The 23469-nt window shown below is 44.9% G+C and overlaps 1 protein-coding gene across 6 annotated transcripts in view; it reads right to left on the reverse strand.

Moving 5' to 3' along the window:
- The window catches only part of FGD3 (FYVE, RhoGEF and PH domain containing 3), an 86665-nt gene that overhangs the window by 26355 nt on the left and 36841 nt on the right, over positions 1-23469 (reverse strand). For all 6 annotated transcript variants that reach the window (XM_031654041.1, XM_021927708.2, XM_021927707.2 and 3 more), the window contains 3 exons: positions 6873-6962; positions 5714-5850; positions 3975-4131 (listed from right to left, as the gene is read on the reverse strand). In XM_031654041.1, coding sequence (XP_031509901.1) covers positions 3975-4131; positions 5714-5850; positions 6873-6962 — 384 coding nt within the window. The remainder of the gene's footprint in view (positions 1-3974; positions 4132-5713; positions 5851-6872; positions 6963-23469) is intronic.

Consider the following 23469-nt stretch of genomic DNA (forward strand, 5'->3'; position numbering starts at 1 on the left):
GGCACAGACCACACTTTACAATGGGGGAAACTGAGGCTCGGAGAGACTGACCAACGGAGCAAGGACTGGAACCCCAGGCTATGGCCCTTGGCCCAGAGCTGGCTCTCTTATATGCATCCTCGGTGGAGAAAATAAATGCCTGGACAGGACTGTCTCCTCTCAAGAGTGGGTTCTCCCCACTCCCCACCCACCCGTGGGCCTATGCAGGGCTCCCTTGACCCCTCTGCTGAGAAATCAGGCAGAGCTTCGCCCAACTCTCCCCACTGGGAATCGGGCCAGGGCCTGTCCTCATGCCTAGAAGCCGCTGGGGAGTCCTCCTGCAGATCGTGCTCGATGTAAATGCACCAGTGTTCCAGTTGGGTGCTGAGATCCTTGCGCCCCACCCGTGCCCAGCACTGCTCACCGGCTCTCCGTGCCTGCCTCCCACCCTGCAGCACCTCCTTGCTGCCATGTCTCCGTCTGGCATCCGAACCCCAGACACGTGTGCTGAATGCTGCCACCCTGTCACCTCTGTGCTCCCCACTCGGGTCCTCCTGCCCGGGCCACTTTGCCTCTGCCTCCCCCGACGATGCCCGCTGGGCAGCCTGTGAGGGCCTGCTGCCTCTGTCATCCTGTCCACCAGCTTCCCCACCCACCTGCCAGCAACTTGAGGGCCTCAACCACCCTCACCCGGCTCAGGGCCCAGAACAGAATGGCTTCCAGCTCAGATGAGCTCAAAAATGCCTGGGATACAACAGGGTGAGAGAAACCCAAATCTTCATAAAAGCAACTGTTTCCAGCAACATATTGACATAATCTCCAAGTGTCTCCCTAAAAGAAACTTGTTTTTATTCTCTTTTTCTTTCTTTCTTTTTTTTTTTTTTTTGAGACGGACTCTCCCTGTTTCCCGGGCCGGAGTCCAACGGTGCCATCTCGGCTCACTGCAACCTCTGCCTCCAAGGTTCAAGTGATTCTCCTGCCTCAGCCTCCTGAGTAACTGAGATTACAGGCACCCACCATCACACATGGCTAATTTTTGTATTTTTAGTAGAGACGGGGTTTCACCATGTCGGTCAGGCTGGTCTCAAACTCCTGACCTCGTGATCTGCCTATCTCGGCCTCCCAAAGTGTTGGGATTACAGGCGTGAGCCATCGCACCTGGCTGAAACCTTTTTTTTTTTTTTTTTTTAATGGAGTCTTGCTCTGTCGTCCAGGCTGGAGTGTAGTGGAGTGCTCTTGGCTCACTACAGCCTCTGCCTCCCTGGCTCAAGCAGTTATCCTGTCTCAGCCTCCCAAGTAGCTGGGATTACAGGTGTGTGTGTGCCACCACACCCAGCTAATTTTTGTATTTTTAGTAGAGATGGGGGGGGGTCTCACTATGTTGCCCAGGCTGGTCTCGAACTTCTGACCTCAGGTGATCCACCCACCTCGGCCTCCCAAAGTGCTGGGATTACAGGCGTGAGCTTCTGCACCCGGCCAAGAAACGTATTAATTGGGGAAAAAACCCAGCTTCACCTGAGGAGTCCTGGCAGACACGCCCTTAATCAAGTCAATATCCCCAGGACGCAGAGACTGAGCCACCAGGCAGAACGCAGGGAGAAGAACACAGCCTCACTCTGGGAGAAGGCACAGCCTCAATCAAACTGGACAAACAGCAGAAAAGCCCAAGCAGGCAGTCTACAAGTAACTAGCCTGCACCCCTCAAAAAGACAAGGACCTAGGCCTGCTCCAGACCCAGGAAGCCAAACACCATCATGAGAGCAATGTGCGGCCCTGGGCTGGGTTATGGACCAGAAAACAAGAACGTTATTGGGACAATCGGTGACATCTGAGTGTGGGCTGCGGAGTAGACAGCACCAGGACGTCCGTGTAAAATCCCCAATTTTGATCACTGAGCTGGGAGTACGCAAGAGAATATCCTTGTTCACATTTAGTGATAAAGGGTTACGGTGTCTGCAACTTAGTCTCGAAACGCTTAAAGTCATCATCATCTGTATGAGTTTAGAGAGAATAGTAAAGTAAGACTATTAACAAAATGTTAATAGTGCATAACAATTTGGCATTTTTGCAACTTTCCTGTAAAGGTTTAAAGTTATTTCAAAATAAAAGTTTAAAGTTTAAAATATGCTTTGGATTAAAGGAAGGAAACCTCCAAAAGGCCACAGGAAACTTGAGTCACGCAATCCTGTTTTGTCCACGCCAGGGCTTCTCACCCTGGGCACTATGGACACTCGGGTCAGAGAATTCTCTGCAGTGGGCCATCCTGTCCACTGCAACGTGTTTTGCAGCATCCCTGGACCCACCAGATGCTGGGTGCACCACCAATGTCTGCAGATATGGCCTGGGATCCCTGGGGGGGCAAAGTCACCTTCAGAGAATGGCTGGACGGTACTGAGTCCAGGCAGAGAGCCCTCTCCACAGCCTGCCTGGCCCTGTGCCCAACCTGCCTACAGTGAGGGGATGTGCAGACCAGTGGCTGGCCTGCAACCGGGGCCATGTCTGCCTCGAGTGTCCCCAGGCAGTAGCTGCTGCAGACGTGTCTGCATCCCAATCCAGAAAGTGTCTAGCCTCCTAAGGGTTTGCTGGACCCAAGAACGGAGTCTGCCAGGGATGGACAGAGGACCACAGCCTGTGCCAGGACAGTGACTGTTCGCTGCACCCTGGAAGGGCTCACTCAAGCTCGACAGCACACACGTATCATTACGCCACGTGGCCATGTGACTAATTTCACTGTCTCAGCGTCTACATAGAGTATGCCCTTCCCTTACTTCATTCTGAAGCCTAGATGGGAGTTGCCAGCTTGATTGGCAACCCGGGAAGAAAACCAAATTAATCCGAATTTTGTGTGGTTTTTTTTTTCTTTCTTTTTTTTTTTTAACGGTGGGGGGTCTGGGGGACAGAGTCTCTCTCTGTCGTCCAGGCTGGACTGCAGTGGCACAATCTCAGCTCACTGCAACCTCTGCCTCTCGGCTCAACCCATTGTCCTGAATCAGCCTTCAGAGTAGCTGGGACTATAGGCTTGCCATGCCCAGCTAATTTTTGTATTTTTAGTAGAGATGGGGTTATACAGTCTTGGGTAGTGGGAAATGCATTTAAAAATAAGCTTTACATTTTAAGAAGTGGTGAGAGGAAGTACTTAAAAATAAAAAATTCTGGGCCGGGCGTGGTGGCTCACACCTGTAATCCCAGCACTTTGGGAGGCCGAGGCGGGTGGATCACGAGGTCAGGAGATCGAGACATCCTGGCTAACACGGTGAAACCCCATCTCTACTAAAAATACAAAAAAATTAGCCGGGCATGGTGGCGGGCGCCTGTAGTCCCAGCTACTCCGGAGGCTGAGGCAGAAGAATGGTGCGAACCCAGGAGGCAGAGCTTGTAGTGAGCCGAGATCGTGCCACTGCACTCCAGCCTGGGCGACAGAGTGAGACGCTGTCTCAATAAAAGAATAAAATAAAAAATAAAAGATGGGGGAAAATAATCTGTGACATGCATGAGAGAAAGCAGTTGATGTTCTTAGCATATAAAAGCCTTGTGAATCAAGAAGAAGGGACCAACCCTACAGGAGATAAGAGCAGCCAGGGCTATGAGGAGGCTGTTAGCAGAAAGCGAAAAAGAAAAAAGCAATGTAACATATAAACAAAAATGCCTGCACTAGATATCGAGGGACACTGTGGAATCAGACTGTCCTTTGAATTCAGGTTCCATCAGATAATAGCTTGTGATGCTGCAGCTTGCACAGCCTCTTGAGCCACAATTTTCCAATGGGAATGCTGATTCGTCTCTGGGAGTTATTGTAACGCTCAAAGCAACAACAGAGCTTCTGGACACATCTCATAATTTTCCTAATTTTCTCTATGTTCCAAAATTTCAGTAATGTCATATATTACTTTTTGGAGTTTATATATATATATATATATTTTTTTTTTTTTAAATAAAACACCGGGCTCTGTGCGTCTTGAGAACATCCGTGTCCACACTCCCGCTGCCCGCCTTACCTGGATGCTGTGGATGACGTCCTTAAACAGTGGGGAGCGCTGGGTCCACGTGCTCACCAGCCCCACGGCTCGGTCAAAGTTCTTAACGTACTCGCCGTACATCTTTAGGAATGGGGCCAGCTTCTGCAGGATGTCCCCGAGCCGTGGGTTTGTGTCCCTTCGCGGAGAAGTGAATCATCAGAGAAATAGCTGGGTGCAATGGGGGCTCCGAGGTTAGTGGACATGAACTCCACCAGGGGAGTGTGGGGTGGCGGCCAGCTCTGTGTGATGGTGAGCAAATTGGTCACCCTCTCTGAGCTTTAGTTTCCTCCCCTATGTCATGTAGAGTAGAAAATAATTAACAGGGCAATTAAATGAAAGGTGCCTGTAAAACAGTTGAAAGCGCAAGCTGCAGGCTTAGAACCAGTGCCCCAGACACAGGAGATAGCAGTAGTAGCAGAATCACCTGAATGATGAGCCACAGCTATCAAAGAGAACCAACAAAATACCATTATGCTCCTTTTAAATGGGCAAAGATTAGAAACAATGGTTCTATTCAATGCTGGCGAAGTCCTGGGGAAAGTAACTCTTTGTAGTACTGATAATGAAGAAAGCAGCTTTGGACAGGGATTTTCAAATAATTTTCAAGAAACAGAAACATATACTAATTGTCTTTGTCCTTAGGACTGTTTCAAAAAGAAAGAAAAAAGCCACCAGCACAAAGCCATCACTGAGGCGTGACTGAACTGCACTCATACATTTAATTTAAAGATCCAAAGGGCAGGGTGGCTAAGTCATCGGACCCCTGTGCTGTTATAAAAGGAGCAGAGGAGGTCACAGGTGCGCTCATGAGTTAGCAGTCTCCAGGGCCTTGCAGGAGAAAACCTGTCTCTAGCAAGCATGGATTTTGTCAGCCAGAAGGCCGCATCCAGTCCTGACTGCCTTGGGGACACAATGTAACCTGCTCGGCAGCTGGACCATGTCCTTGTACAGATTTATGAATTGACATAGTGCCTCCCTGAGCAACAGGTGAAAAGGCTCCCCCTGGCTTCCCATTCCAGCCAAGCCTCCGTGGTCTCCTGGGCTGCAGCTTGGAGAACAGGCTTGTGGGACACAGAAGGGCCAGGCTCCTGATGCAGAGGGAAGCCGGGCCTGCGAACGGGGCAGGCAGCAGAGACCCTAAGTCAAACAGCAGCGGCACCCAGAATGAGGGGAAAGGTAACACGCAACGTGGCGAACTGATGAGCCTGGGGGCCACGCCTGGGAAGTTTCATGAATTGTGACTTGCACTGAGCTGTCCCTCTGCTAATGAACAGAAGCATTAGTGGGACGGAGGGACAGGCCCCAGGGACAGCAGGAGGAGGATCTGATGTCCACTGTTGAGGGGAAAAAATAGCATTTTTTAAACAAAGGTGGAGTATAAGCCAGGAGGGAAAAGAAAACCAACTAGCATTATCCACTGTGTGGTGTTTCCAGATGTCAAACCTCATTTTAGTTTCAGAGCCCCGAGAGGGGCGTTAAAAGCCCTTCATTCCGCATCATCTGCTTTCTCAGGAACTAAGCCTTGGAGACCGTAAGTGGCCGGTCAAGGTCACCAACCAGGAAGGGGTGGAGTCTGGACCGGACCCAGACCGTGCAGAGAAGGGAGGCGCCCAGCCACCATGGGACAGTCCCCCAGCACTTGCCTGGCTCTCAGGCACATGAACCCAGGTCTAGAGACCACTTGAGGGGCCCCACGGGCATCCGCACACGGTACTCACCACTCCTCCGTGATCCGCGTCTTCAGCTCCGGCAGCAGGAACTGCCCGTGGAAGCGGTGGATGGAAGAGATGTTAGAGAATATGCCCGTGATGACTTCTGGAGGGATCCCCGCATCCGTCAGCCTGGTGCAGAAAACCTGAGCATAGAGAAGCCCACGTGTGGCCAGTGAGCCTCTTGCGCTGAGCACAGCTGCGTCCCGCTTCGGCCACAGGTGAGGGCGCTCGGGAGGGGCCGCTGCTGCCACCTTGTGTTTTCTTAATGAACTTCAGAATTATTGTCCTCCCTTTTCATCGAACTGGTTCAGACACCCTCATGGTCTTAATGCAAGCTCACTTATGACTTAGGAATGTGGGTGCGGCAGGGACAGTCCCCTGAGGACAAGGAAGGACATCTTTCCTTAGCCACCTCTCACGCGAAATGGAAGGTTCAGACTTCCTTTTCTATCTCCTCAGATAAAAACAGCAGCAGCACCGTCTGTCAAAACCCCGGCTTCCACAGGTGCTTTATTTCCTGAGCTCATAAACTCCACATTGTCATGTGGATAGGGATGAGTGGCAACCCCTGTCCCGACTATTTATGCAGAAAAACATGCAGAAGCCATGTACATGCTCAGATCATGCAGCTGCCAGGATGAAATGTCCCACAGGTGACTTGGCAAAGCCTTTTCCTCAGAGCCATAAGCACTGAAAACAAAAAATAAGTTTCTAGGATGGGCGTGCTGGTTCACACCTGTAATCCAGCACTTCGGGAGGCCGAGGCTGGTGGATCACCTGAGGTCAGGAGTTCAAGACCAGCCTGACCAATGTGGTGAAACCCCATCTCTACTATAAATACAAAAATTAGCCAGGCATAGTGGCATGTGCCTGTAGTCCCAGCTACTCGGGAGGCTGAGACAGGAGAATCACTTGAACCCAAGAGGCGGAGGTTGCAGTGAGCCAAGATCTCACCACTGAACTCCAGCCTGGGCGACAGAATGAGACTCTGTCTCAAAAGAAAGAAAAAAAAAAGTTTGTAGACCAGACTTAAATTTGTCTGAGTTTTAGTATTTAAGTCATTCATACTGCACCTGTAATGCCCAGCCAATGCTAAGAGATACTGAAACTGCCCACTGAAACTCTGGGAGTAGACTAAGGTGGGCCCCCAAGCCATGTGGGCTACCTGGTCCAGCAGGTGCAGCCGCCTCACATAGGTCTCCTCGGTGTGCAGGAGCTCCTGGGCAATGTGGAGAAGCTTCTGCGGGCCAGAGTGCTGTGGAGAGAAGAGATGCAGCTCACCTGGGGAAGATGAGCCTTGGGGAATCGGCACCTAACAGGCTGCCACTGTGTGCAGGAGAACCAGGGACCATGGGGGCGGCAGGAGGCCACAGGGGCAGGAGCGGGGACAGGAGGGGGCCACTGTGATGGCAATGTGGTGCTCAGTTCTCATAGATGATATTCGCATGGAAGATTTTGGGAAAAGCACAGTAGTTTCTGGCAGTCCCCCAAAAGCCTCTCTAGCCCAAAGATAACTCCACCCTCCTGGGCCTTTGACTACAGAGCAGTTGCAGCAACCACCTCAAAATATATTGGAGAGCAAAATAAAATTAGCTACAAAGAAACAGAAACATGTAGCCCAATCAAAGGAACAAAATAAAAAACTCCAAAACTGATCCTAAGGAAACACAGATCTATGAGCTGCTTGAGAAAAAAAACATCTAAATAGTTGTCATAAAGATGCTCAATGAGATAAAAGAGAACAGAAAGATGACTAAAAAACAAAATCAGGAAATGATGCATGAACAAAGTGAGAATATCAACAAAGAGACAGAAACTATTAAAAAGGACAAACCAGACATTCTGGAGCTGAAATACACTTTAACTGAACCGATAAATTTTTAAGAGGGGTTTGATAGCAGACTTGATCAGGCAGAAGAAAAAGTCAGCAAACTTGAAGAGAGGTCATTTGGAAATCAGAGAGTCAGATAAGAAAAAAAAAAAAAAGAAGAAGAAGAGCAAGGAGAGCCTAAGGGATGTACGGGCCACTATCAAGTAGATCAATATACGCACATGTAAGTTCCAAAGGAGAAGAGAGAGAAAGGGGCAAAGAGTTTATTTACAGAAATAATGGCTGAAAATTTCCCCAATTTGAGGAAAGCAATGGACTTAAAAACTCAAGAATCTCAAAGACCTCCAACTGGAGTAAATCAACAGAGAACCGTATCAAGACACTATATAACTGTCTAAAGTCAAATATACAAAGAAAATCTTGAAAGCAGTGAGAGAAAAGTAATTTGTCTCACATAAGGGTCTTCCATAAGATTATCAGAGGATTTGTCAGTGGTAACTTTGCAAACCAGAAGGTAGAGGGAGGATACATTCAAAGTGCTCAAAGGAAAAAAAACAACTGTCAACTAAGAATATTGTATTTGACAAAACTGTCCTTCAAAAATGGAGAAACAGGCCGGGCGCGGTGGCTCAAGCCTGTAATCCCAGCACTTTGGGAGGCTGAGACAGGCGGATCACGAGGTCAGGAGATCAAGACCATCCTGACTAACATGGTGAAACCCCGTCTCTACTAAAAAATACAAAAAACTAGCCAGGCGAGGTAGCGGGCGCCTGTAGTCCCAGCTACTCGGGAGGCTGAGGCAGGAGAATGGCATAAACCCAGGAGGCGGAGCTTGTAGTGAGCTGAGATCTGGCCACTGCACTCCAGCCTGGGTGACAGAGCGAGACTCCATCTCAAAAAAAAAAAAAAAAAAAGGAGAAATAAATACTTTTCCAGTTAAACAAAAGCTGAGGGAGTTCTTTACCATTAAATCTGCTCTAAAATAAAAAAGATTAAGGGGTCCTTTATGTTGAAACAAAAGGATGGTGAAAAGCAACATGAAACCACATGATAATATAAGGTTCTTAGTAAAGGTGAACACATGGATGAATATGATAATTTGTACTATTGTCCTTTTGGTGCATAGAATTTAAATTACAAAAACGTTTAAACATTTAAATCTATACGAATAAATAAAGATGAACTCATGATATCAATAACAGCAGGGAGAGGGAAGTGAAATTGTAAAAGAGTTTTTGCATATGATTGAAGTTGTTATTAGTTTAAAATAGAATGCTATGACTTTAAAATGTTTTACGTAATTGCAATGGTAACTACAAATAAAATATCTATAGATAAAAAAGGAAACGAGAAGGAAATAAAACCATATCACTACAAAAAAATCAATGAAACACAAAGAAAGGCAGTAAGAGAGTAAAGGAGGGACACAAAAAACCTATAAGACATACAGAAAACAACCAAATGGCAGTAGTAGGTCCTTTCCTATCAGTAACTACTTTAAATGTAAATGGATTAAACTTCCCAATCAAAAGACATATTGGCGGCTGGGCATGGTGGTTCACGCCTGTAATCCCAGCACTTTGGGAGGCCAAGGTGGGGGGATCATGAGGTCAGGAGTTTGAGAACAGCCTGACCAACATGGTAAAACCGTGTCTCTACTAAAAATACAAAAATTAGCCGGGCATGGTGGCATGCACCTGTAATCCCAGCTATTCAGGGGGCTGAGGCAGGAGAATCACTGGAACCCAAGAGGCGGAGGTTACAGTGAGCTGAGATTGTGCCACTGCACTCCAGCCTGGGCAACAGAGCAAGACTCCATCTCAAAAAAAAAGAAAAAAAAGACATAGTGGCTGAATGGATTAAAAATAACAGCCTCCAACTATATGCTGTTGACAAGAGACTCTCTTTAGATATAAGGACACATATAGGCTTAAAGTGACAGGATGGAAAAAGATATTTTGTGCAAATGGTAACCAAAAGAGAGCAGGAGTGGCCATACTTAGATAAAATAGACTTTACAGCAAAAACTGTTACAAGGCTGGATGCAATGGTATACACCTATAGTCCCACCTACTCAGGAGGTTGAGGTGGGTCACTTAAGCCCAGGAGTTCGAGGCTATCCTGGGCAACATAGTGAGACCTTGTACCAAAAAAAAGAAGGAGAGTGACAGCAGTAAGATGGCTAAGTAGAAACACCTGGCATTCCCCTCATCCCAGGAAAAGACTAAGGCACAAAAAAACTAAGATTTGGCTGGCGTTGGAGTGAGTGGTGGAGTAGAGATGAACCTGTGATGACTGGGAGAGCAGTGTGGAGGCACCCAGCCTCTAGTGGTCCCATCTCCCTCCAACCAGATAGCATCTATCCAGAGTCAGGAGGGACATTCCTTTGCAGGGAAAAAGTACAACACGAGAGAATCCCACATTCCTTGCAAGCCCCAAGCCCAGTTTGGAGAGCTGTGAGAATTCGCACAGCTACATCGCCCAGATTAGGATCACAAAGTGTACATGCCCCACCCCCACAAGCACCCACTGTGAACCAGGCTGCTGTGGCATGGCACCATCCTGAGACCGGAGCCACCTCCAGAGTGCTCCAGGCAGTAGCTACTGTACCTCTCCAGCATTGGGGCTCCATCTCCATTCCACAAAGACCACATGAATGGTTGAATGCCACAGCCCCAGCTGCATAGAGCTTGGGCCCAGGATCAGCTGTGACTCTGCTCCTGCACAGCAGGGAAACCAACCCTCACTCCCACACTTTCAGCTAAAAGAACAGTCTGCCATTCCAACCCAGAAGGAGCTCAAGCAATCCTCCCAGCTATTCTTCAGAAAGGAAGGAGGAACAAAATCTTTAACCGACAAGCAAAAACTAAGGGAATTCATCACCACTAGACCAGTCTTATAAGAAATGCTCAAGACAGTCTTAGGCCGGGCGCGGTGGCTCAAGCCTGTAATCCCAGCACTTTGGGAGGCCGAGACGGGCGGATCACGAGGTCAGGAGATCGAGACCATCCTGGCTAACGCGGTGAAACCCCGTCTCTACTAAAAATACAAAAAACTAGCCGGGCGAGGTGGCGGGCGCCTGTAGTCCCAGCTACTCCGGAGGCTGAGACAGGAGAATGGCGTAAACCCGGGAGGCGGAGCTTGCAGTGAGCTGAGATCCGGCCACTGCACTCTAGCCCGGGCTACAGAGCAAGACTCCGTCTCAAAAAAAAAAAAAAAAAAAAAAAAAAAAAGAAATGCTCAAGACAGTCTTATATCTGGAAGTGAAAAGACAATAAACACCATCGTGAGAACATGTAAAACTATAAAACTCACTGATAAAGCTGATACACAAGGAAGGAAAGAAATGAATCAAACCTTATCACTGCAGAAAACCATCCAACTACAAAAATAAATAATGAGAGGAGGTAAGTAACAAAAGATATACAAAACAACCAGAATGCAATCATAAAATGACAGGAGTTAAGTTCTCACCAATCAATAATAATCTTGAATGTAAATAGATTAAATTCCTCCATTTAAAAGATAAACTAGCTGAATGGATCAAAAAACCAAGACCCAACTATATGCTGTCTACAAGAAACTCCCCTTACCTGTAAAGACATAAACTGAAAGTCAAGGGTGAAAAGACATAGTCCATGTAAACAGAAACCCAAAACAAGCAGGAGTAGCTATACTTATATCAGATGAAGAAGACTTTAAGTCAAAAACTATAAAAATAAACAAAGAAAGACATTACATAATAAAGGGATTAATTCAGGAGGAGAATATAATTATAAATATATATGCACTGAATACCAGAGCACCTAGATATAGAAAGTAAATATTATTAGATATAAAGGGAAAGATAGATCTCCAACACAATAATGTTTGGAGACTTCAACACCCCATTCGCAGTATTAGATAGATCATCTACACAGCAAATCAAAGATACATCAGATTTAAACTACACCATAGAACAAATGGACCTAACAGACACTTACAGAACATTTCACCCAACAACTGCAGAATACACATTTTTCTCATGAACACATGGAACATTCTCCAGGACTGACAATATATTAGGACACAAAACAAGCCTCAAATTTTTTTAAATCAAAATTATATTAGGTATCTTATCTTACCACAATGGAATAAAACCAGACATCAATAACAAGAGAAACATTCAAAGCTATATCAATATATGGAAATTAAATAACATGCTCCTGAATGACCAATGGATGAAGGAAGAAATTAAGAATGAAATTTAAGGGCCAGGTGGCCCTTACAATGGCTCACACCTGTAATCTCAGCACTGTGGGAGGCCAAGGCTGGCATACTGCTTGAGCCTAGGAGTTTGAGACCAGCCTGGGCAATATGGTGAAACCCCATCTCTACAAAAAATATAAAAATTAGCTGGGTGTGGTGGTGGGTGCCTACAGTCCCAGCTCCTCAGGAGGCTGAGGCAGAAGAATAGTTTGAGCTAGGGAGGCAGAGGTTGTGGTGAGCCAAGATTGCGCCACTGTACTCCAGCCTGGGTGACAGGGTGAGACTCTATCTCAAAAACAAACAAATCTCCAAACAAAAAAAGTCCAGGACCCAATGGGTTCACCACTGAATTCTACTGAACCTATAAAGAACAATTTATACCAATTATCAAACTATTTCAAAAAATTGAAGCAGAGGAAATTCTTCCTAACTCATTTTATAAGGTCATCAAAACCTTGATACGAAAACCAGGAAAAGACACAACTAAAAAGACAACTACAGGCCAATATCCCTGATGAAAATAGATGAAAAAATCCTCAAAATACCTGCAAACCAAATCCAACAGCACATGAAAAAGATAAACTAGAATCAAGTGGGATTTATCCCAGGATGCAAGGATGGTTCAATATGCACAAATCAATAAATGTGATACATCACATTCACAGAACTAAGAACAAAAACCATATGATCATTTTAATATATGCTGAGACAGCATTTGATAAAATTCAGCATCCCTTTATTATAAAAGCCCTCAATAAACTAGGTATAGAAGAAATATACCTCAAAATAATAGAGCCCATATGTGAGAAACCCACAGCTAACATCTTACTGAATGAGAAAAGCTGAAAGCTTCTCCTCTAATAATTGCAAAAAGACAAAGATGCCCACTTTCCCCACTATTATTCAACATAGTACTGGAAGTTTCAGCCAGAACAGTTAGGCAAGAGAAAGAAATAAAAGGCATTGAAATGAGAATAGAGGAAATCAAATTGTCCCTGTTTGCAGATGATATAATCTTTTTTGGTTTTTTGATACAGGACCTCACTTTGTTGCCTGCACCACCATGCCTAGCTAACTTTTTTATTTTTTTGTATAGACAAGGTCTCACTATGTTGCTCAAGCTGGTCTTGAATTCCTTGGCTCAAGCAATCCTCCCATCTCAGCCTCCCAAAGTTCTGGGATTACAGGTGTGAGCCACTACACCTAGCTGATGTGATCTTATATATATAGGAAAACCTATACTCTATCACAAAATTCTTAGAACTGATAAATTTCATAAAGTTGCACGGCACAAAATCAATATATGAACAACAGTAGTGTTTCTACACACAAACAACAAAAAATAGCTGAAAAAGAAATCAAGAGGGCAATCTCATATACAATAACTGAAAAATAAATACCTAGGAATAAATTTCACGAAGGAGATAAAAAAACCCTCTACAAGGTGCAAAAGGAAAACAAAAACTCAGGACCCCAATTCATGATGCCAAAAGAAAAAAATTAAGCTGAAAGCTGAGTCATGCAAGAAACTGCCTTTACTTTTGTTCCTAAGCAGACAGCTATAGTTGAAAGGTTAAATATCGCCACAGGTGGCTGCCCTATGTTTACCCCATCTTACGTAAAGTGCCGATTTACTGAGCACCAGATGAATATATAATTGACTATTCCCCTACCAGCTTCTTTTCTCTTGCAACATGTGGATTAACATACCCTCCCTTTCTCCCCTCCAGCCCACTTTTCCCCTTTAAATACTGAAGCCTTCAAAGTCCTCTTTGGAGAAAGGCACAGGCCACAGACTGCTTTTCTATGATTCCATGTTTATTTCTTCCAAGCATAACCTCAACCTTGGCAAAATAAACTTCTAAATTGATTGAGACCAGTCTCAGATACTTTTTGGTTTACAAAAGAAAACTAAAAAAACACTGATGAGGCCGGGTGTGGTGGCTCATGCCTGTAATTCCAGCACTTTGGGAGGCCAAGGTGGGCAGATCAAGAGGTCAGGGGTTGGCTGGGTGCAGTGGCTCACACCTTCAATCCCAGCACTTTGGGAGGCCGAGGCGGGCAGATCACGAGGTCACGAGATCGAGACCATCCTGGCTAACATGGTGAAACCCCGTTTGTACTATAAAAATACAAAAAAATTAGCTGGGCGTGGTGGTGGGCACCTGTAGTCCCAGCTACTCGGGAGGCCGAGGCAGGAGAATGGCGTGAACCCGGGAGGCAGAGCTTGCAGTGAGCTGAGACCGCAATGCTGCACTCCAGCCTGGGTGACAGAGAGAGACTCAGTCTCAAAAAGAAAAAAAAAAGAGGTCAGGGGTTTGAGACCAGCCTGGCCAACATGGTGAAACCCTGTCTCTACTAAAAATACAAAAATTATCTGGGTGTGGTGGCACGCACTTGTAGTCCCAGCTACTCGGGAGGCTGAGGCAGGAGAATTGCTTGAACCTGGGAGGCAGAGGTTGCAGTGAGCCTAGACTGAGCCATTGCACTCCAGCCTGGGCGACAGAGCAAGACTCCATCTCAAAAACAAAACAAAACAAAAAAACACCGATGAAAGAAATTGAAGCAGATAATGTTTCATGAAAGGGCTGTGCATGCAGAGACCCCCAAATGCTGAAGGAGTTGAGAAACCAAAGAACAAGGCAGACTAATGTAGTTTCTCAGCAGAGCGTGATTTATTGGGGACGTTACAGACAGAAGATGTGTCTTGAGTGGCCACAAAACAGGTGGATCCTCACACTATCAACCCCCAAACCCAGGACTTATATGCCATAGGGAAAGGGTATACAGTGCTTCAGAAGGAATGTGTAGGACACTGAAATCAACCCCTTGGGGAAAGTCAAGAATGTTGTATTTATCATAGCGTAACAGTAGGATTTATGGTAAATATGTGTTTATGATAACATCAAAGTTGTCATGACCTAAGGGTAAGATTTACAATAAATACTTGCTCTTATACAAGGAACAGTAATAAGATAGAAATCTTAGAGGCATTCCTGAAACTATGATTAATCAGAAGTCAACATGGCACATTAGCGTAAGGTAGGTAGCCAGGCAGACATGAGCAGGGCAGCAGGCTCCCCACCACACCAGGAATATCGGGTGACCATCATCAGTGATGGTCTTGATAGATGCAGGAGGCAGATAAGAAAGGGTCCCTGGAGAATCTCCAATCTGCCCCACAAGCGTTTATGCCAGATTTTTTTTTTTTTTTTTGAGGCGGAGTCTTGCTCTGTTGCCCAGGCTGGACTACAGTGGTGCGATCTCGGCTCACTGCAAGCTCCACTTCCCGGGTTCACGCCATTCTCCTGCCTCAGCCTCCCGAGTAGCTGGGGCTACAGGTGCCCACCACCACGCCTGGCTAAATTTCTTTGTGTTTTTATTAGAGATGGAGTTTCACCATATTAGCCAGGATGGTCTCCATCTCCTGACCTTGTGATCCACCCGCCTCAGCCTCCCAAAGTGCTGGGATTACAGGTGTGAGCCACCGCGCCTGGCCTATGCCAGATAATTTTGTGTAGGTAAGGGAACCTGCGCAGGGTCTTGCCTGGGCATGCCCGCAATGGACTGGAGGCCCACAGGCACTGGGGAAGTGGGGTGGAGCTACCAGGAATTCATGCCTCATGCAGAGGAGGAGCCTGGCCTCTTCAACTAGTGTGTGGTGGCCTGGTATTCAATCTGTGAGGTGGTAGCCTGTTGGCAGGACCCCCTCTTTCTTTGCTGAGAGCTTTCTTTTTGCCTAATAAATCCGCCCTGCTCACCCTTCAATGTGTCCTCATGCCTAAGTTTTCCTGGTAATGAGACAAGAACCCGGATTTTAGCTGAACTAAGGAGCAAAAAGTCCTGTATTGGTCAGGTGGTTGCTAAACAGCCTCTCTAAAATAATAATTGGTAGCAGCCAGCACCAGGGAAAGGCAGTCTCCAGATAGATAGAAAAACTTGAAACAGGTAATCAGCTTCCTGATAAGATCTCAGGAGTTGGATAAATGGGCTCATGCATGCGCACTAAGGGGCGAAATGGTGGAGTGTAATTGGTATATGACCTTCTAGGAACTCTTGACTGGTACAGGAAGAACGCCTCAAGTGAGCATGCTCACAACTCCAGTAAACACACTATGCATACGGCCCCTCCCAAGTGCTGGCGGGCCACTGGGCATGCAGACAGCCCACCACACAAAAGAATCAGGGGAGAAGGGATGTAACCCCCTGGAAGCATGCCAGTGCAGAATCACCCTAAGTCAAAGGTTAAATGGAGCACTTGAATCTCTCAAGTCAGAGAGAAGGGACCTTGGAGTCTGAACTGAGTAGAACTGAGGCACCCATGGCCCTCCTAGACAGGAGGCTCACGAGAGTGGCAGGGCTAAAGCCTAACACCATGCAATGTCTGTTGTTTCCTCTGCTTTCTCTTTCTTTTTTTTTTTTTTTGAGACAGAGTCTTGCTCTGTCGTCCAGGCTGGACTACAGTGGCACTATCTCGGCTCATTGCAAGCTCCGCCTCCTGGGTTCACACCATTCTTTTGCCTCAGCCTCCCGAGTAGCTGGGACTACAGGCACCCATCACCACGCTTGGCTAATTTTTTGTATTTTTAGTAGAGACGGTGTTTTACTGTGTTAGCCAGGATGGTCTCAATCTCCTGACCTCATGATCCACTCGCCCTGGCCTCCCAAAGTGCTGGGATTACAGGCATGAGCCACTGCACCTGGCCTCCTCTGCTTTTTCAACTAAAATTGGTTCTTTTCCAAAAACCCATACTGCCTATTCTCCTGTTTTCTCTGTGTGTATTCTGAAATGGCTTGTGCACTCACTGGACTGTCTGCCTTGGGGGCAAGTCTGCCACTTTGTTTTCACTTTGCATGTCACTTGACTTCTTAAACACACACTCCCTGTTATTCATGCACCCGTGGCTCTTGCTGCATTTGTGTGGCAGCAAAGACACAGGCTCCCTTGGGGATATGCCCTGAGATTTATACTTGGTTTTACCCTACCAGCTCGGATGACCTCTAACCCTTCCCCTGACTACTGGCACATGGTCGGGACAGACACTAATTGGAACCCTGGCTCTGCCAGCTCCTTATGACTTACCATATGCTTTTCATTCCTGTTATGCCCCAGGGCCAAGTTTTCCAGTGGCTTTTGAAGCAGTTTGTCTGCGGGCACAGGGCCTCACTCTGTGGCCCTTTAAGGACCCTGCCTACTTGCTTTTTTGAGTTAGCACTTTTTGGGAGGAGGGAACATTCTTCCTTTGCCATTGCAAGTTCTTACCCCAAGCGCCAAGTCCTCCAGAGGTTCTTCGTTTATGTCAGGAGAGAAAATAAACATCGCCCTCTCAAATGGAAGGGCTGCTATTTTTGTGAGCATATGAAGGTTTTCCATGAGTATTCCTCTCGCCTCCTCCCACTTCCTCCTGTAGCCTCCATTTCTCTAATTACTTCCACATCCTTCTCAACATGCATCAAGACCTTCAAGGTCATGTTCGCAGGGAGGGGAGTCAGCCCCTTTGTGGCAGTTAGCTGAAAAACAGGCTTCTCATCTACTTGAAGAACATGAGAAATGGGACCCTGAGAAAAGAGATCATCACTTTATTGCCAGAATGCTCCGAGCAAGAGTCACTATAAGGTCATGGAGATAAGGATATAGGCCAGCTGAAAGCCACAGGCACAAGAGACCCATAGGACAGAGATAAAGGCTAATAGATTATCACTAAAACAGAGACGAAGGCAAGGTTAGGGGTACAAGGTAAGACATTGCAGAACCCCAAGGATGAGCAGGGGGCCTGCTGTTCACTCTGGTATCTCCTCTGTTCTCAAGTGGGTAATGTGATGAAATGGGACCAAGGTTTAGGGTACACAGTAAGACCAGTTCATTCTGGAACCCTAAGGATGAATGGGGGATGCCCTATTCAGGATAATAGGAAAGTAAGAAGGGATACCTTTTACCTTTTTTCTCCTCTGTTCTGTCTTCACAGATGGGTAATCATATCTCCACACCACAGGACACACCCCTCAGATGCATTCCCAAAAAGTGGGAAAAGTTTGATCCCCCAAACCTTAAAACAGAAAAATGGTCCAGGCACCATGGCTCATGCTTGTAATCCCAGCACTTTGGGAGGCCGAGGTGGGTGGATCACCTGAGGTGAGGAGTTTGAGACCAGCCTGACCAACATGGTGAAACCCTGTTTCTACCAAATACAAAAAATTAGCCAGGCATGGTGGCAGGCACCCGTAATCCCAGATACTTGGGAGGCTGAGGCAGGAGAATCACTTGGACTCAGGAGGTAGATTACAGTGAGCTGAGATTGTGCCACTGCACTCCAGCCTGGGCAATAAGAGCAAAACTCTGTCACAAAACAAACAAAAATAGAAAAACTAGGTTTTCTTTGTAATACTGTTTTCCTCAAAATTAACTGGGACTAAATTACAAAAGTCAGCCTCAGAACCCAATGTCCCTATGCAGGAAATCCTCAAAGTCACCTCCTCAGTCTTTTATAACTGGGAGTAGAATAAGGAGGACAGGGCTAAGGAAAAGGAAAAATGCAGGGACCAGAGGCAGGCTTAACTACTGACTGCTCTGCAAGCCCACCAGCCTCCTCCAGGTTGCCCTAAGGACACTCCTCCAGGTAACTGCCATTGGAGTGGGAAGCCAGGCCACTGGAAGGCAAACTGCCCTAGTGGGACAAACGGGAGGAAACTTCACATGGTTTGCCCCCTCTGCTAAAAGCTTGGCCACTGGAAATGGGACTGCTTCAAAGGCTGAAGGGGTCCCAGGACAGAATCCCAGCCCCTGATGGCCTTGAGCTAGAGAGCTCTCTGCTCCAGCTGGCTTTCAAATCAGACATTGGCACTAACAGGGCAAAGCCAAGGGTGACTCTGGAGGCAGCAAATAAAATTATAAATTTCCCTTTTGGGTTCAAGAGCTGCCTACTCTGTGCTAATCTCTTCTGAGCAATTCTTCTCCAGATGCAGTCAGGTAATGTGGGCAAATAGCACTCCCTCCTTCCAAAAAAAAAAAAAAAAGATTCACACCTCTTTATATTATTTAAGAGACCAATTACCACTTTCACACCAGTCCCTGCTAGTGTCTAAATACCCTACACCTCTTTGGGGCAAATATATACTTTCTTAGATGGGTGCTTGCTTAATATTTACCTGACCTCTGAATTCATCTTTCTCTCTAATAGCTCTATGTCTCCCAGGAAAGCTACCTAAATCTTTAACCAATAACCTTAACCTGGACAGTCCAACCTCAGGGATTTAGAAATAGCCCACACTTATTTGGACAAACCCTAGCAAAAATCTAACCAAGGCATCTCTCAAAGGGGGATACCTTCTACAGTATGTAGATAACCTCTTTGTCTGCTCCCTGCTTCACAGGACTGATACAGCAACATGTAGTACAAACCATAACTTCCTAACGGAAAGAAATTACTTTGTCTAATTCAAAGGTTATAAAGGTAAAGGTATTGTTGGTAAGGAAGTTTATAAAGAAAAGTGATTTTGTATGAAAAGGATTTTGTATGGTAAATTCTTGTCCCAAAGTAAAATAACTGGTTGTTTAAAAGAGGGATATTTAGGTCAAGTCAGAAAGTCCAAGCATGCTGTAGATGGTCAGTGCAAATTGTAAAACGCTTTATAAACTGTGATCATGACTCTTAACTGTACAACTTGCCTGCTTTATAGCTAGGTAAGGCCTGGGGACATACAGAGTTAACCGTATCCCCATATCCATGCTGGAAAGAGTCAAACCTCATCTGCATTTCTGTTGGGTGTCCTAGGCTCCAAACCTAGTGCATAATTAGAATTGCTTACTTACCAGGTTTTTCACCAAACGTAAAAGTTGCTAAGAGTTAACAGTGTAATGTGTACTTGACACTACTGGAAACACAGTTTACATGTAAGGTGTGTGGGAAAAGCAGAATGTGATTTTGGTAAAAGATTATAAGAAGGCATGGAAATATGGATATTTTTGCCTAGTTTAGAGGGTTAAAGGATGGTTTTAAATTATATATGATAAAGACAAAGGTTAAAGCAAGTTGTGGAAGGTTTGTTAAAATTAATCTTGTAAAAGAAATTCTGTATGTGACCATATTGGCTAGAGTTAAAGGAGTATTCAGTTTTTCCATAAATTGAACATTGGAATAAAAGCACAACAGAATTTTATTACAGCATTATTCTGCTCCTTATAAATGTGTTATTGGTACATGTTCCAAAATTATGCAAAACTTCTATAATTATGATATAATTTAGTATGTTATCACTAATAATAATTGTTATGTTAAAATTAGTGTGCCACAGAGATAACAAATGTCTTTTTTGATTGTGTCTTTGACTGTGGCACCATAAGATTTTTTGTCATCCACAGACAATTGTTGGCTTGTTTTAATCCTCTTTAAAAGGTGAGTTTTTTGGTTTTTTTTTTTTTTTAAAGACAGTCTCACTCTGTTGCCCAGGTTGGAGTGCAGTGGCACGATCTTGGCTCACTGCAACCTGCCTCCCAGGTTCAAGCAATTCTCCTGCCTCAGTCTCCCAAGTAGCAGGGATTACAGGCAAGCACCACCATGCCCAGCTAATTTTTGTATTTTTAGTAGAGACAGGATTTGGCCATGTCAGCCAGGCTGGTCTTGAACTCCTGACCTCAGGTGATCCATTTGCCTTACCCTCCCAAATTGCTAGGATTACAGGCATGAGTCACCGTGCCTGGCCAAAAGGTGGTTTTTATAGTCAGCTATAGGACTCTAACAGGTGCTCCTAAATGCAGGTTTCTGATAACTTTGGAGATTATGATATTAGAATAGAGGAAAAACTTTCAGGACTCTTATGGAGAGCTGAAATGTTCGTGAATATCAAGCAGAACAGGAGCTAACTGCATGAACAGTGATCTTGCCACTGCACTCTAGCCTGGGTGACAGAGCAAGACTCTGTCTCAAAAAAAAAAGAAAAGAAACGAAGGAAAAAAAGAATGAATACATTAAAAAACTAAAATTTTTTAAAAGAAAAACCATAGAACTACCATATGATCCAGCAATCGCACTACTGGACATTTATCCAAAGGAAGGGAACTCAGTATATTGAAGGGACAGCTGCACCTCCATGTTTATTTATTCCAGCACTATTCACAGCAGTCAAGATATGGAATCAACCTGGGTGTCCAACAACAGATGAGTGGATAAGGAAAATGTGGTATATATAGACAATGTCATACTACTGAGTCATAAAAATATGAAATCCTGTCATTTGTGGCAACATGGATGGAATTAGAGGACATTTAGTCAAGCAAAATAAGCCAGGAACAGAAAGTTAAACACCACGTATTCTCACTCATACGTGGAAGCTAAAAAAAAGTTGATCTCCCAGAAGTAAAAAGTACAGCAGAGCATACTAGAGACTAGGAAGGGTAGGAGAAAGAGAGGGATAGGGAGAGATTTGTTAAAGGATATAAAATCGCAGATAGATAAAAGGAGTAATTTCCAGTGTTCTATGACACTGTAGGAGGACGATAGTTAACAATCGTAGAGTATATAGTTTCAATAGCTAGAAGGAGGGTATTGAATGTTCCCAACACAAAGAAATGATAAATGTTTGAAATAATGGCTATGTTAATTGCCATGATCTAATAACTATATATTATATGTATCAAAACATCACTATGTAACTCAGGCATATGTACAGCAAGTATCTGGCACTTTAAAAAAAGAATCACTGCTGCCAAGTGGAAAAAAAATAACTGTTACAAGAAGCAAAGAAGGACATTATATAGTGATAAAAAGGTCAAGTCACCAAAAAGATGTAACAGTGATAAATATTCATGCACCAAACCTCAGAGCTCCTAAATATATGAAGGAAACTTTGGTAGAATTGAAGGAAGAAATAGCAGCAAAATAATATTAGGAGACTTTAATATCCCACTTTCAATAAACCAATAGAATAAACAGACAGAAGATCAATAAGGAAATAGAGAACTTGAACAACTCTACAGCCAGTTGACCCAAACAATTACAGAACACAGTGCCAAAAACAGCACGATATACGTTCTTCTCAAGTGTACCTGAAACATTATCCAGGATAGATCACAGTAGACATAAAACAAGTCTCAACAAACACACAAAGACTAAAATTACACAAACTATCTTTTTCTTTCTTTCTTTTTTTTTTTTTTTTTGAGATGGAGTTTTGCTCTGTTACCCAGGCTGGAGTGCAGTGGCACAATCTCAGCCCACTGCAAGCTCCGCCTCCCAGGTTCATGCCATTCTCCTGCCTCAGCCTCCCGAGTAGCTGGGACTACAAGTGTGCGCCACCATGCCTGGCTAATTTTTTGTATTTTTAGTAGAGACGGCGTTTCACCATGTGCTTGTGATGGTCCCGACCTCCTGACCTTTGTGGATCTGCCCACCAGCCTCCCAAAGTGCTGGGATTACAGGCGTGAGCCACCGTGCCTGGCCCAAACTATCTTTTTCAATCACAATGGAAGGAAACTAGAATTCAATAACACAATGAAAATCCACAGACATGTGCAAATTAAACAACACTTTTTTTTTCTTTTTTTTCTTTTGAGATGGAGTCTTGCTCTGGCACCCAGGTACGGTGGCGGGATCTAGGCTCACTACAACCTCCACTTCCCCAGTTCAAGCAATTCTGCCTCTGACTCTCGGGCAACTGAGATTACAGGTGCCCACTACCACGCCTGGCTAATTTTTGTATTTTTAGTAGAGACAGGGTTTCACCATGTTGGCCAGGCTGGTCTCAAACTCCTGACCTCAGGCCCTCCACCTGCCTCAGCCTCCCAAAGTGCTGGAATTACAGGAGTGAGCCACTGCACCTGGCCTAAACAACACATTCGTAAATAACCAATGGATAAAAGAAAAAAATGAAATAATAACATACCTATGGAATGCAGTAAAAGCAGTGCTAAGAGGAAATTTTACAGCTATAAATATGTACATTTTTTAAAAAAGAAAAACCTTGAATCGACAACCTAACTCTACACATCAAGAAACTCAAAAAAGAAGAGTAAACTGAAACTGAAGATAGCAGGAGGAAGGAAGTAATAAAGATCAGACATAAAGAGATATCTATATACATACAGGTATCTGCAATAGAGAATAGAAAGACAATAGGAAAACCAACAACATGAAAAGTTGGTTTTTTGAAAAGAGCAAAAAAATTGACAAACATTTAGCTAGGTTAACTAAGAAAAAGAAGGCTGGGAATGGTGGCTCACATCTGTAATCCCAGCACTTGGGAGGCTGAGGCAGGTGGATCACCTGAGGCCAGGAATTTGAGATAACCCTGGCCGAAATGGTGAAACTTCATCTCTACTAAAAATACAAAAATTAGCTGGGTGTGGTGGCACACACCTGTAATCTCAGCTACTCAGGAGGCTGGGGCAGGAGAATTGCTTGAACCCAGGAGGTGGAGGTTGCAGTTAGCTGAGATCGCACCACTATACTCTACCCTGGGCAGCAGAGTGAGTGAGACTCCACCTAAAAAAAAAAAAAAAAAAAAAAAAAATCTATTCTACTGTCTAAATGCATAGATTTTTTTCTAAATGTTGTGATTTTTAAATAGACTCCCTCAAAATAAAAGAGAGAGAGAGAAAACTAAACTAAAATGAAAGAGGGGACATTACAAGAGATGCCACAGAAATAAAAAGACTGTAAGAGAATACTGTGAACAGTAATGGGTAAAT

This window comes from Papio anubis, chromosome 13, assembly GCF_008728515.1.
Source record: "Papio anubis isolate 15944 chromosome 13, Panubis1.0, whole genome shotgun sequence".
In the NCBI taxonomy this organism is placed as follows: Eukaryota; Metazoa; Chordata; class Mammalia; order Primates; family Cercopithecidae; genus Papio; species Papio anubis.